This window comes from Nothoprocta perdicaria, unplaced genomic scaffold (assembly GCF_003342845.1).
Source record: "Nothoprocta perdicaria isolate Ctin4 unplaced genomic scaffold, notPer1 scaffold_166, whole genome shotgun sequence".
NCBI lineage: Eukaryota > Metazoa > Chordata > Aves > Tinamiformes > Tinamidae > Nothoprocta > Nothoprocta perdicaria.
This window is the reverse complement of record NW_020454827.1, coordinates 845,350-860,346: the sequence shown is the minus strand read 5'-3', so window position 1 is coordinate 860,346 and position 14,997 is coordinate 845,350. Positions and strand designations below refer to the sequence as shown.

At 37.7% G+C, this 14,997-nt stretch overlaps 1 protein-coding gene across 5 annotated transcripts in view; it reads left to right on the top strand.

Annotated features, from left to right (window-relative positions):
• Positions 1-14,997, top strand: part of ANKHD1 (ankyrin repeat and KH domain containing 1) — a 72,294-nt gene that overhangs the window by 17,236 nt on the left and 40,061 nt on the right. For all 5 annotated transcript variants that reach the window (XM_026035724.1, XM_026035722.1, XM_026035721.1 and 2 more), the window contains exons 9-13: positions 597-656; positions 4,433-4,520; positions 5,030-5,157; positions 5,330-5,473; positions 6,214-6,316. In XM_026035724.1, coding sequence (XP_025891509.1) covers positions 597-656; positions 4,433-4,520; positions 5,030-5,157; positions 5,330-5,473; positions 6,214-6,316 — 523 coding nt within the window. The remainder of the gene's footprint in view (positions 1-596; positions 657-4,432; positions 4,521-5,029; positions 5,158-5,329; positions 5,474-6,213; positions 6,317-14,997) is intronic.

The window sequence follows — 14,997 nt, the reverse complement described above, 5'->3', positions numbered from 1 at the left end:
TTCTCTTTGTGCATGACACATGGCATGCTTGAGGCAGCATTTAAACATCTACATATGTAGCCAATACTTTAATTATGGATTTGAATGAAACCATGATGGTGATAACTATGTTGTCTTGATTTGAGAAGCTGTCTTATTTTCTTTTTTTTATACTTTTTCTTGAACTACTGGGGTGAGGGTGGGGATTACAGGTCCTTTAGACTTGTCCATCAGCCTTATACAATAAAGTGGGAAGGTAGTAAGGACACCCCTACTTAAATCCTTGTACTTAAGACCTTTTGGCTGTYATTTGGCAATCTCTAAATGGTGTGAAGTACAACGGAAACCCATTTTTGGCAGTAGTGAACAAAAAGTCATCTTGTATTTAAACAGTTGCTGTGTGTAACCTTTGTCCTCTCTTCGTAAATCTGAATGGCTTGTGATAGGAATGAGATCTGCCTTGCTTGGTCTTACTTTTGTGCTTTCAACAAAGCAGTGTTCTTAAACTTTTGGCTTGTGAAGCTGATTAGTTTAAGTCCCTGGTCCAGGTCTTCATGACCAAGAATGACATTTATTTGCAGAATAAGAGCCGTGAGTTCTTCTTTTTCCTTCCGCAGGACAAGCAGGAGGACTTAAAGAAGACTATTTTGGAGGGCATAGAGACGGGCAAGCATCAGGTGAGGTTGACCTTTGATGCTTGTAAGCTGCAACCTCAGAATACATGCTAATGACAAGCGTGGCTTTAAGGCATCTAAATTTTTCAAAAATACAAAGACTTACTGTGCAGACTTGAAGCGTCTTCCTCGTGCTTCTTTTACTGGGTTTTTCAAAACCTTATTTGGAAAAAAAATCCACAAAACAAAAAAAGAAAACCAAAAACACCTCATCCTTCACATATTCAACATGCTATCTCCTTGGAGCTACTTTCCAGCTAGCTTTGTTGCTTGTTAAACTTGATGCTAAACATCTCTACCTTCCTATATCATCTCCCTTTTTCAGATATTGGCTTTAAACCAGATTTGTAGATGAGTTTTAGATGCCTATGAAATGCTAGTTTTCTGGGTATCACAGAAGAGGGGTCTGAGGTGATTAGGTTTATTATTGCTGGAGTGATGCATTTTTTGTTAGGACTTCAATCTCAAAAGCTAGCAAAGTGGCACAGTATTAAGAACTATTTTACTTGCTGTTGTCTTGCATCAGAAAAAAATCTAAAAATCATTTTGCTTAAGAGTAGAAGATTTGAGATTTCAGTTAAGTGAATCTGAGAAACTGAATCTTATCATTGACCAGTGAAACTTGTTAAAGAATACGAGACCAAAGTTGGATCTTTATTTTGAAACTGAAACTTTTATTTTGAAATTCTAGACAACTCATATAGCATCATAAACAAACCCAAGAAAAATATCCAATAAGTAATACTTGTGAAACATTAGCACACTCTTTTTGACCTCTGAAACAAAATAGTTTTTAAAAAAAAAAAAAGGCAGACTTAAAATTAACTAATAATGAAAAGATTTGGAATGAAAAATAAGAGTGTTATCAATGGTCATTAAGGATATTTCTGATGACATTGTTTTTGCTCTTTTCTCTGAAGTATAGATTTGCCTAGGAGGGAAATAATTTCTGCTTACAGGACTCTCCTTTGAGTCCCTGTGAAAAAGAGCAGATAATGTAAACACTTGAATTGGGAAATTTTCCTGTTTTTCCTTCCCTATCCACTACTCACACTTATTCCTAATTCTTCTCAAGTGTTCCCAAACAGAATTAGCAGGAGAGCAGATGACTGAAGTGCTTAGTGAATGGTTTTTCTGGTCAAAGCTGGTAGAGGTTTTCGTGTTTATACCTCTTCCTGATCACATTGGCTACAGTATTTTCCAGGATTAGGGTAGTGAGGGTGTAAGGTAAGGCACTGTGATGAGATAACAGAGCAGAGAAGGTTGTGTTTTTGGAGATGAGCACTCTTGGCTAGTCCTTGCTGTGATTATGAGTTCTTATGTATGCTTTCTGTTAACAAAGAGACGCATTGCAAAAGGGATTGGGCAATGCTGTTAGACGAGATTCATGTTCTGYCCTCATTTTGGTTGAGTATCTACTGCAGCTTCAGAAAAGGTCTTTTGAAACTCTTGGCAATTTCAGGATAAGAAAATGATTCGAGTAGGCAAAGAYATTCTACAACCATAACTTACTATTTTGGTTTATTCCAGGTATCAGTCAGTAGAACTTGAGCTGATGCTGTCTGTTAGCATCTAAGAAGGCTACATAGAGTTGGAACCATACAATTTCATTTTCAAAAGTATAATTTATGCATCTTACGAAAAATACTGTCAAAATAGGGTAACTTTTGAAGATCTACACCAGGTAGCAGGCGAATGGTTTCATTTGATTGGACTTATGGATGTGAATGGTACTGCACACATTTGAAATATCAAGGACCAAGTTGTGCCTGTATGAAGTGCCAGTTTATCAAGCTGGATAGGATAATTGCATTGTGTTTACACGGACACTTTCTGACATCCATATTTAAATTTTTGACAGTGAGATCTCTCTAGAATGGAGAATTTTGTTGCAAATGGTGGCACTTGTCATCTAAACTACGTATGTAGATTAAACATAGAATGTTCATTTCCTCAGAGCTAAGCTAAAATATGTTTTACCATTTGCAGTCTTGTTTCGATAGGGATTTTAATGAAATGTATTAGAAATTTGGGGGAAGTAGTGTTCTGGTCCTGCTCTGTCAGTGAAATGTTATTTAATAATTCTGCTTTGCTTGTCTGCAGCACTGGGAGTTTTTACCGCTTGTGAGCCTAGCAGCAGCACCTAGCTTTTTTGATTTAATGGCAGTAGCTAAGATGGGCAAAATTATCCCAAATACCAGAGAAGGTAATACCAGAGGAGATAAAGGGTGCTGCTAATTCTTGCACATTATAAGGCCGTGCGCTAAATATTTGCAGGACATGTGAAAATAATTGTGATGTGCAGCACACCCAAAAAATGTGTGTCTATTTATCAACAGCTAAGCAGTCTTTCACCTCGGGACCTGAAGGTAGTTGTTTCGAAACACTCAGCTAACTTCAGCAGTAATTTCCTGTCTGACTGCATGTGACTGTGCATATGTTACTGACTTTTTCCTTTCTTCTGTCAAGAAAGCCAAGGAGTGGGAGCACCGCTGCYGAGTTCAAACCTGCGTGTTAAAGCAGGGCAGTAATGCAATGTCCTTGCTAAGGGCCAGSAGCAGAGAGCTTCTAGGCTTTCCCAAGCGCACGGGAGGGTGTTAGTGTGCCTTGCATCGTGGCAAAGCAGTGGTTTGTACTGCTGACTTTCTGTACTGTGTCAGTCTCCAATACAGCCAGAGATACAGCCCTATGAACTGAAGGTGCAGCACGTCAAAGGAGAAATGTAAAGTTTTCAGGAATACTGAAACGTAGGGAAAGGAATTGATTTATTCCACCAAGTCTGTTCTTGTCCTCTATATTTGTAAACAGAAATATGATCCTTTGCCAGTGCTGAATGTTAATTTTCACTGTCAAATCAATATATATCATTTCAGATTTAAATAGTGGATTTGGAGCTTTGCTTCCAAAGTATTTAATTTAAAACAAACAAACAAAAAAAACCCAACAACACAATCCGGGTGCATTATTGATCAGACTGAATTTGAGGCCTGCGAATAATGAATACTCTCAATAAAATGATATTCTCTTCCCCTTTTGCAGTGGGAGGGTTTGAGATGTGTAAGTCAACCTTCTTTGGGATATCAATCATGTCTGCATAACAGGCAGATTTTCTTCCTCTGTAACTTCTTTATTACAGTGGTATCCAACYGCAGCTCTCCAGTTTTCAGAATTCTTTTTAATTACAAAATCTTTCCTGTCATCTGTTACTTTTTCCTCTGGTCATATCATCAGTAATGCCCAAGTCATTCTTCTGTCCTCCTAACACTCTTCACTCTTTTTTTTTTTCTTCTCTCCAGTTATTTTCTTCAGAGGTTTTTTTTGACCTGCAATGAAGTATATACAGACAACCAAATGAGCACCAGAAATGATCAGCTTTTAAAAATACTTACGTTTTGTACATTCTAGCCATTATTTCAGTTTTAAAGATCTGGCATGCAACATACAACACTACTAAGAACCGTTACCCTGAAACATCAGTTATTTGTATAGTTTAGGACCCTGGATGATACTTGCATTAAATACTTGCATGTAAATTGGGGAAATTCCATGTAAATTAAAGTGACTAAAAGTGTGGATGCAACCTTAAGGGTTTTTGATGGGGTGGTTCAGTGACTACTAGCATGGTAAAATATACTGTGATAATGAGTCTTGTGAATTTAGGAGATAGCTCTTTTGTCGGGGTTGAATTTTTGGCCCCTAAGCAGGTATTTCAACACCTGAAACGGTGGTTTAAGCTTTTGTTCATTTATGCAAAGTCTGTTTTCTCTCCTTTATGATAGGAGCATGAATCTGAAGGTGGGAGGACCCCGCTAATGAAGGCTGCAAGAGCTGGTCATTTATGCACTGTGCAATTCCTTATTAGCAAAGGTATATATTTTTTTTGAATTTCAGTTAGTTTGTGATACAGAAACAATCACACAAGTTTTTGCTTATTCATTTTTTTTCTGCTCCATAGTATAAATTAACAAATACCGTTGTGGTATGGCACATATATTCTGTTTTTTATTAAAAAAACAGGCAAATCAATAAAAAAGAAATCAAATACAATCTAAAACAATAAAGATAATGCCATATACCAACACTGATTATTGCTTGGGATCACGGTGTAAAAGTGRTTCTTTGGACATACTAAGTCTTTGGACAACATCCCAAGTCTTACGATTTAATGTGCCCTGCTATTACTGTATTGTTGCTACCATGTCTTTACAAGATGACCAGGGATCTATTTGAAAGCCATGAGTTTTGCTTTGACCCCAGAAAAATATTACAAACTAGGATAACCAGAAATTTTTTCTTTGTTCCAGAAGATGTCATATTTCTTGGTATCTTGAGAATTTCCCRATCTTTAATTTGTTAATGAGATATTCCTTTTATAGGTGCCAATGTTAATAGGGCTACAGCTAATAACGACCACACGGTGGTGTCACTGGCTTGTGCAGGAGGCCACTTGGCAGTTGTTGAGCTCCTTCTGGCCCATGGTGCAGATCCTACTCATCGACTGAAGGTACTCACTTAGCGACTTATTTACCGTCTTTATTACCTGTAGCTAAAGAACCAAATGGTGGATTGGATTCATAAGTTGGTGAATGTGCCATTTAAAATGGACTAATTCATATTTTATATGGTGCAGATGGCAGSAGGTTTCATAATATGACTTTTCCAAAATTTCACTTCAGGATGGCTCAACAATGCTTATTGAAGCCGCGAAAGGAGGACATACAAATGTTGTTTCTTACTTGCTGGATTACCCAAATAATGTTTTGTCAGTTCCTGCAGCAGACTTGTCTCAGCTCACGCCACCGTCTCAGGATCAATCTCAGGTAAAGCATAAAGGTGTTGTTTGTTTGTTTGTTTGTTTGTTTGTTTTTCCGTGTCTTAGGGAAACACTTCTGTTTAACTTTTCAAACTCATTAGATGCACACAAATACAGTGGAAAGGAAAAATCAAAGCTGTGCTAAATGATAGGGTTAAAAAGTTGATTGGTGTTCTTTGTCTGCAGTGTCCTGAAAAGTACGTAAACTTTTTGTTACACTTTCTGCTCTTAAACGGGATAGTTTTAAGCATAATATGTTAAAAGAATTTATTTTTTTAATTTCATTTGTATTTTGTTTCAGGAATTCTAAAGCCTCATGACCTCTCGAATGTCATTATTGATTCTGGTTCTATGAAAAAAATGTTGCATAAATGTACAATTTTCCAAGCAGTCGGGGGAAGCAGATTTCTAATGGAATTAATTGAAAAAAATCCTAAAGATGTTAACATTGTTATAGTTTACACAGTCCAGTATTTTTGAACAGATTACAGATTTGAACACTGATGTGACATGGGGTTTTCTCCCTGCAAAGTAATATTGGTGGTAGGCAAGGAATAACATTTCTAACTTTCACATGTTATCCAGAAGAAAAAGTCATGGAATGTGTTTACTAAGGGGCAGCCTGGCTTACACAGGTTAGGGAAGAGTCAAGTGGAGGTCTGCTCTAGAAAAAGTATGTTGACCCCTCAAGACTGGGTCCACTGCAGAGGTTTTTATCTGAGTGTATGTCTGTGGCTTTGTTTTAAGGTTCCACGTGTACCGGTGCATACGCTTGCTATGGTTGTACCTCCCCAGGAACCTGACCGAACCCCTCAAGAGAACTCGCCACCTCTCTTGGGAGTGGTGAAAGGTTAGTATGCAGCCCCTTGGAGAATACATACAATGTGGAAAATTATAGGCTGGGGAAAATATTATGAGTGCTTAYGTATAGTATAGTCCCCTCCAGTCCTTAAACACTTCTAATGAAGGTGTGATAATTTAAACAGAAAAATATTTCACACAGTGTGTAGTTTTTGCTTACTTTCTTGTTTACTGCAATGTAGGAGCAGTGGTTACCGAAGATGCTTGTTGTAATGAATATGGTAACTGCTGTAGTCCTGATTGATCAAAACATGAGTAAACTTYAGGTGTGGTGATTTTTAGATACTGCATACTCATCATCTAGAGCAGTTGCAGCTCTTAGCCATGAACTTGATATTTTGACTTCTTTTCCTGTTTCTAAAATAGCTGCGCAAGCATGTTGACATTATAAAAGCCCATGCAGATCTGCTTAGAGGGAAACTGCTTAGAGGTCTTTTGTATTAGTGATAGTACTTATATAAGTATACTTTTATATACTTTTATAAGTATATTCACATCAGGATTTTTGCTTTGAACACAGCTTAACCATTTAAAAATACTTTGTCCTATTTAGCAATTCATTATCAGCCATGGATTCTGTACTGAATTCTTCGGTACTGAATACCTCTGATAAACAAACTCTGAGGGAGTGAGAGAGAGAGGCGGGGGGGAGAAAGAGAGAGAGAAGTCGATTCTCTAATCGAAAGTTTAAAAGTTAAAAAATTGCAACTATTAATGACTTACTGCTTTTGATTTTTGTTTGTTTTCCTTTCTTTTTATTTTTTGGAGAAATTGAATGTTACAGTATGCAAAGTTCTCTTAGATAGCTTGACTTAATTCCTGAATTCTGTAAGTCCTCATTGCTTCCTCAAACAAACAAAGCAAAAACGTGAGGCACAAATAAACAGAAAGACTTGTGTGCCTGATGGTGTTTAAATATGCATCCTGGGCTCTCTTTAGCGCTGATGCTATGTATTGCTAATTGATATACAGCTCTTTTTTCAAATATAGTTTTTGTGTGGTTTTCCTATGCCTTAAGATACATAGAATATTTTACTATTTTGGAGCCTACAGAAATGATATACCAAAATGGAAGGAATATGCAACCTCTGATGCAAATAAAACTGGAGAAAGTATATGCTGGCCTGTGTGCTGGTATATTAGGAAAGGATTTTATGATGCATGGGGATYAGTTTAAGGTTAGTTGATAGTGAGTCCAAAGGCTAAAACAGAACCATGAAGTCTGGTGATATTTAGTCAAATCATAAAATAATTGTAGTTTAAGAAGTAGATTGCATCAAAAACTGACTATAATTGCCAGTACACATTTTAGGAATCTGTTTAGCCAGTAGTGTGTTATTGGAACTCACACGGAGAGATTTAGTTCTCAGTGTTTCAGAACATGCTTCATGTGTGTTGGCCCGAAGTAATCTGGGAGGTGTTGGAAGAGATGTAGCGATATCAAGTGTACCTTTGAACTAATGCAGTCTTACTGCAAAACATGTTCATAAGGCTTTCGTGCATGTGAAATCTTTAGGGTGAAAAAGAGTTTTTTGTGTTAAACATAGTGCGATGATTGTGATTAAACCACTGGGATGCTTTAATGTTAGAGTAAGTGTCTTTTGCTAAACTTTGGTTCTTAACTCCTGATACACAAATGGTTTTAGTGTGCCAGATTGCAGTGTAAGACTTGAACGTTCTAAGTTTTTGGATAAACTKAGGGCCTTACGGAATGTGGGGGAACAGGCAGCCTTTTTAGCCTCAACTTCATCTGTTTGATACTATCTGTACCAGTTTTGCAAGAAGTGCAAAAGTAACAATGATTTAATCTTGAATGCCTTCATTATCCTGCAGTGGATTAACATGGTTTATGGAATGGTCGCTCTTTCGGCAGTTGTTTTGGCATTTGAAATAATAGCCATATTTAGCAGTAAGTGAGAAGAAAAACACTTTAGAGCTGACAGTGGATCTAGAGACATTGAGATGAATGTGATGTGTGGATCTGGAAAACTTAATAATGAGAGCGCGAATAATCGAAATAAATGCAGGAAAAAGGAGAATTGACCCTACAGCCAATTCCATGACGTGAACCTGAGGCTGGGCAGGCGGCTCTCCGTGCTGCCATTTGTGCCAGCATCCTTGGCATGCTTGCCATGGCATCCTTGCCATGAGTATTACCATGAGTATTATAATTGGAGTATTACCTCCAGGTGTAGTCAGGTCCCCAGCCTGCATCCACATGCATGAACACATTTCCTCTCCTTTTTTTTTTGCAGTTAGACTTCTTCCAAGGCAAATTGAGGTGGGATGAGTGACTGAGGAGCTGTTCTAAACTGATTCTCCTGACAATCTGAGTCTAGCCAGGGTAATTTTTTCCTTATTCAAGCAGGTTACTCTTCCCACTCACTGCTTAGCAAACATGCAAGGCATCACCGTAAAGTTGAGAATTCCTGAGGAATGTTTTAAGCTGGCACATACAGCTGTGCCAATGAGAGCGAGCATCTCCCATGCTAAATTTTACTCACAAATAATGGCTTGGAAAAAAAAAAAACTTAGTTTCAATAGCTACATATTCTGTACATATTTTCTGCTCTAAATCTGACTTTTTTCCTTATACCTGCATTGGGATATATTCTGATAGAACTAGCTCTCTTGTGTGCTTTATTTGAAATAGGATTAGAAAGGTGCTGCCTGTTTAGTAGAGCGGCATAGCTGACATCCTAGTTTATCTGACCTTTCATGTTGAGCCCTTTCGGATTTCTCTAGTCCAACTGTTCCCTCTTTCTTATGGCTCAACATCTTCCAATACTGCTTTTGCTATTTCCATGTTTTCAGCCTGGGGTCAACACTATACCCTCTTACTGTGGATGAGCTGCCAAGCAAAATGCARCTTCCCCTGTTCTCCCATGCAGGATCCTAATTTTTTTTTCCCTTCTCCCTGACTTTAATGTAAACTTAAATTCTGCGTGAATGGTTTTGTACTCTACCTGCTCTGTTCTGCCTTCCCTCCCTCCCCGCAGCAGAAGATCCCAAACCTAATATGTCTGTCTATAAAGGTGGATAATTCCAGATAGCACTTTGTACCTCAAGGAACAACAGTCTCTGCCTCTTGGCCTTCTAATCTCACTCGTGCTTTCTTAGCAGACTCCCGTTCTTGCTTTTCTTTTATGTGAATCTTAGCAGCACAAATGGATTATTTAAACAAAGTACATCTGTATGTCCCTGAGAGCAGAATTGTATAAAAATATTTTCAGAGAGATTTGCAAAACTTTGTTCCTCTGAAGTTCGGTCGTCTGACTGGCACTCACCAACTAACTGTGTTTGAGCAAGTTCCCAGATCTATTCCATCAAGCCTCCAGAAGAAACTTGTGTAAAAGATGAAAGTTTGAAAGTAACTAAGGTTTTCTTTTTGAGTGTCACAAAGCCTGACTGAATTGATGACACTGGGTTTTTTTCTCTTCAACCATGTAGTCTTTGGCTCTTGGATGTCACTGCCTCTGTTCCCAGCAAGTAGCCTGTGAAAGGAGCTGTGGAAGTGATAAACGTAGGCAAAATACTACCTGGTTGACAAGAGAACTGTAGTGGAATATAAACTCATGGAAGCATTYAGCCCTCCATGAATCATCTTATTTTTCCAATATTAAAATTACAACATTGTTAAAAAGTGTTGCAGATAAAGTTTTCTTTAAAAGTAAAAACGTTTTGTGGATTCTTATCTTATTGTCCAGTTAGCCAAATTATGTAATATTTTGTGTTTGTACATGGCCTGATTTCTTAGCTTCTCAGATCTGTTTTTTGTTTGTATGAATTATAGAATTTAATATGAAATTTTCACAAAAGTTCAGTATTGAGCTTGCCCTACGCTTATAGCTGTTGAATTTTAATTGCTGACTGCAAATCAAATCCTAAACCTCAGGTGTCTTATTTCTTGAAATTGTCTGATGTCACTAAACTGTGGATTTATGCTTCCTGACATCTGCCTTGTCGGGAAGGAGGGAACCACGTGAAGGGAGGAACACACTATATGCGGTGTGTTTCTGAAGTGCTCCATGTGATATTAGCTATCAGGGTGATGTGGTAATTCATACAGACTTGGATACAATTTGGAGATGTATTTGAATATACAAAGGTGTATCCCACAGATGAGATTAAGTATATATGCCAAAAAACTTGGGAATTTAACCTTTTTTTTTTTTTTTAATTTTGAAATTAAGGAGACTGACTACAAATGGCAGCATTTAATGCCATTTTGGTGGTGTTAGCCAAGATGAATACTATCAAACTGAAGTACAGTTGCATTGATAGAAATCTGCCAGTTACAGTGGGCTTCAAAGACATGGTTTTTCTTTCTTTTCCTGAAAAGACCTTAAGAATAAATTAGTGATTAATTGTGTGATTGCTTCTCAGAAACACTTGGTCAGCAAGAATGTCTCTTCTTGCTAATTCATTGGTCAGTGCTTTTAGGGCAAGACATACCATGGGCATTATATACCTTTAAAAAAAAATACACACACACACACACGTATGTATGTATCTAATTCCTCTTTTTCAGAACTTTTGAGTAAATACCTCTGTCCTCAGACCTGCAGAGGGCAGCAAAAATGCCTCCCTGCATGAAGGGGACAAGAAAGGCCACAGTTTGGATGTTAGTAAATGCAAGTGGTGCATCTAATAGCAGCGTTTGGAAAAGCCCATCAGCTGCTTTGACCTAGGCTTACTTGGGATGGCCTCTCACCTCTGCTACTCCTTGCAAAAGGTCATATAAGTTATTTGCTTTGTGGAGGCGGGGAGGGGAAAATGGCCTTTAGATTAGAAGTTGGGCCTAGATGAACAAGGTTTTAGAGCATTTTGAGTGCTAAGGAATAAAGAGTGTATCAGATCGTAATCTAGGGATGAAAAATGGCTTGAGAGAGTCTGTGAAAGTTCAGCCTATTTGATGCAAAGTGAAGTGAGAGTTGAAAAGCTTAGGGCTGTTTGCAGACTAGAAATATCAAGTGCAGTGTCAAAGAGCTCTAGATGATACTTGCAGCCAGAAGATGCAATGTTTTTTCCCCACTGCATTTCAGTTGGTGCTCAAGGGATTATTGATAAGTTTAGGGGAGGCTGATATGGATGAGTAGAACACCACAAACCAGTTTAGGTGCTGCTGAGACTGTCTGCAGTGCCATGGAGAAGTGTGGCAGGTACAAGTGCATAAGAGCTCAAAGCAGGTGTTGGGCAGTTGCATTTAGCCAGGATGTGTCTTGTCGTAGAAGTAGAGGGTGAGAGGGAAGGAATGAAAAAGAGGCTCTACTTTGCATGGGATTGCTGTTTAAAAATGAATTTAAAAGACTAGGGACCAGAAACTGTCGAAATTCAGTCAAGTAAATAAAAAAGCATGTGTTGATTCTGTTAAAGTACATTAGGAGATGGTTTTCCTCCTGGTGTTCCCATACCCACTCTGGCTGTTCTGTAACTAAACGGTTCACTTCCTTGTAATCTTGAGTACCTGATGGCAGGTGTTCTGCACAGTTGCTTTAGAGTGAGTTTCTTTAGAGATTTAATAATAATTTAATTTACTAATAATTATTAACAAATTAATTTATCAATAATTAATATTACTGGTCGTATTTTGYGTTTTACCTCAAGTTGTGTATTTACAGTTGGCCCAAAAGATATATGAACAAAATGAAAAATACCAAATTGATCTAATAATAGTGAGGATTATAACCTATTTCTTAAAATCTTATTATACTTATATATTTCAAAAGTGAAAATCCAAAATAATGTCTGTTTCTTTACTTAAGTAGACACAGTATTTTTCAGGATGTTGTATTATTGGGGAGGTGAAGAAAAGAATAGCAGTTTAACATGATTACTTATCCAATGCAGTTTTTGGAAGTAGTAAAGTGATGTTTCATTCGATATTGTCATTTTCAGTACCAACACAGGCTGCTGGCATCCTGCGTGTCGCTRTGTAGCGTGTTAATCTGTTGCAGGGAGAGAACATGCTTCTGTTCACTTTGTACTTACTTGGAAAGGATTGAGTTGCAAAGCTGCAGTGGTTAAAGGAATCTGACACCACAGGGAAACCTTTAATTGCTGCTTTTAAATACTTTAAATATTCTTATATTACAATACTTGCAATTTCTGATGCTGCCAGCAGCAGCTGCTCTACTGCTGAGTTGAAATGGTTGTTAAGATGTGAACCTCAAGTTCAGCAAAACCTTAATCTTTCCTCCCACCCTTCCATCTTCTCCGATACTGTAGGTTACAAATATTTTCTGGCACGGAAAGACTGATTTCCAACAGGAGCAGTGGCCAAACTGGACTCTGGTCTCCACTAGAGACTAGTCTCTAGTCRTGTATCTCCACAACTTCAGAGTCTCCAGGAGCCTAGTTGGCAAAGTGTCCGTCTTTGTCCAGTAGCCTGACRTGGACTGCATGAATCTTCCTAGATTCTCTTTTGGGAAACTACCTGAGCTTTTGACATTGATTACACATTTGGAGCTGCTGTTGAGGGAGYCTGTTACCCATAGTGTTACCAACTTTGTGTCCTTTAGTCCATGTAGGCTACAAGCATCGTGTCTTTATGCAAGGTGGGCTTCTGCTCTCTGCTTCCTCCGTGGTTTTAGAAGAAGTTGCTTTTGGCAGTCAGGCTTGTTTTCTCCCCAGGTGGGATTTGATCGAAGGGGACACTATTGATACTGTATTATTGTTTGGRAGTTCTGTCGACTAAGTCCCTATCCTGTCGCGTAATGTAAGCTGTGTAGCCCTATCAAAAATCAGGATATGGTTTATATTATTACAGAAGACATAAATACACCTTAAGAAAAACAGAGTATGCAGCGTTCCTTCCTCAGCTACATCTTACTGGTTAGTTTGGAGTTAGATTTACTGATGTATTTCTGCTACTTCAGTGGCATTTGCAGTTTGAAAGCAGTGGTATTTGCAGTCTCAGTGATATTTGCAGCTGTTTTCAAAGCACTAGCAGTAATTTCTAATRAAGATATCTCATTTTTAAACTTATCTTTTGGTGAGTGTAAAGATCTTTTCAAGTGTGATCTGTAACACTTAAAATGTATTATATATTTTTAAATTAAARCACAATATTTAAAATGAAAGGATGTCTCTGTAAACCTTAAAAGTATACTCTAAAGCCAAATAGCTAAGAGCTTGGAACAGACTTGAGGTAGGTACCTGCTGGGCAATATAAACAGTGTTGTTTCAAACCCTTCATCCTTTTCAGAAAAATCCTTTTGGGACTTAAGGTTCAGGGAGAAAAAAATAAGCACAATAGTTGAGTTAGGGTTTGAACTGGGACTAAAGGTCTTTCAGTGCAGGACAGCAATGTAAAATATTAGGCTAGAGAATATTAGGCTCTAGCAAGCTAAAGCTTGCTGAAGGGGATSGGTCTTTATGTAGCTACAATGTTAGTAGCATGCTGGGATGATGCGCTAGGCCTTCTGTTGCAGCTACCAGGACTTAGGTTGCTTCTTACAAGTTTAGATAGACTCTGCTTTCATTCCAGAGTGTCTGATAGGTAAAGTTATTCAGCACAGAGTCCAAATCAGCTCTATTTTAGTATTTCTTCTTTCTCTTTTTCTTTTAAAGAGAAAAATTCTCACATTTATAGYGTTCTCAATTAGTTCCTTAAAAAAAATCCTCTGAAAATGGGGTGTGTGTGTGTGAGATTCCTGTTTTGACAGCAGTGTAAAATGAGATCTCGAATGAACTGAAGGCCAGAGAGGAATAAAGCAGTACGTGAGGAAGTKTAATCCTTCCAGGACTTATGTTTTATCTGAGACTTAGTTCCTTTATCCAGACTTTCTCTTAAGAGTAATGTTTAGATATCTTTAAAAGCAAAGGCTAAACCTTTTCATGACGAGTTGTATGAGTCCATTCTTTTAGTGTTCAAGTTGTCTCTTTTAAAAGACATATTTTACTACATTTACTACATACCTATCATTATTTATAGAATGAGCTACCATAGAAATTTCTTTGAAATTAAAGCCATTCTCATTTTTAATCAAACTTTTTTTTTAATCACTGAGCTAATGACTTCCTAGTAAGAATCTACTAAATCCTTAAGATTTGACTAAAGTTTTTACATAAATGGCTTTCCAAAAAGCAGCTGGTGTTACCTGAAGGCAGTTCCTGGCAATGGTCCATGGAAGGACTGCCAGCCGTAGTGTTTCTTGCTAGATAGGTTTTGGGTTTTTTTTTTTTTTTTTAATTTTGTTTTATTTAGGCCTTAATAGTGATCCAAGTCACTAATTTGTTAGTGAAGGCAGGGAGGCAAGCAGGAGGTTAGTTTTTCTCTCAAGACTTTTAAAAGGATACCCAAGCTTAAAATAGGTTTGTGTAGGTTTTAAAGTATGCACAGGCAGGATCCTGTTTGTGAAATGCTCTAGCATTTGGAGAAATAGCAGTTCAAAATATCCGTCTTCCTGTAGAGTTAGTTTCTCTTAAATGTAGACTGTTTTTGCCTGCGACTTTGCTTTTGGAAGGTAGCCGTGGAAACCTTGGGAGAGGTTTACGCTTGTCTTAGTTTAATTTGTTGTGCACAACAGATCAACTTTCAGCTTACAGGACATTATTTGAATGGCCTTGCTTTTCTTACTGATTTGGCTGAACAGATGCATTGTCAGATATATGAGAAATCATAAAGCTCCCAATTCCTTGAAATTAAAATAGCTGTGTGTTTGAGAG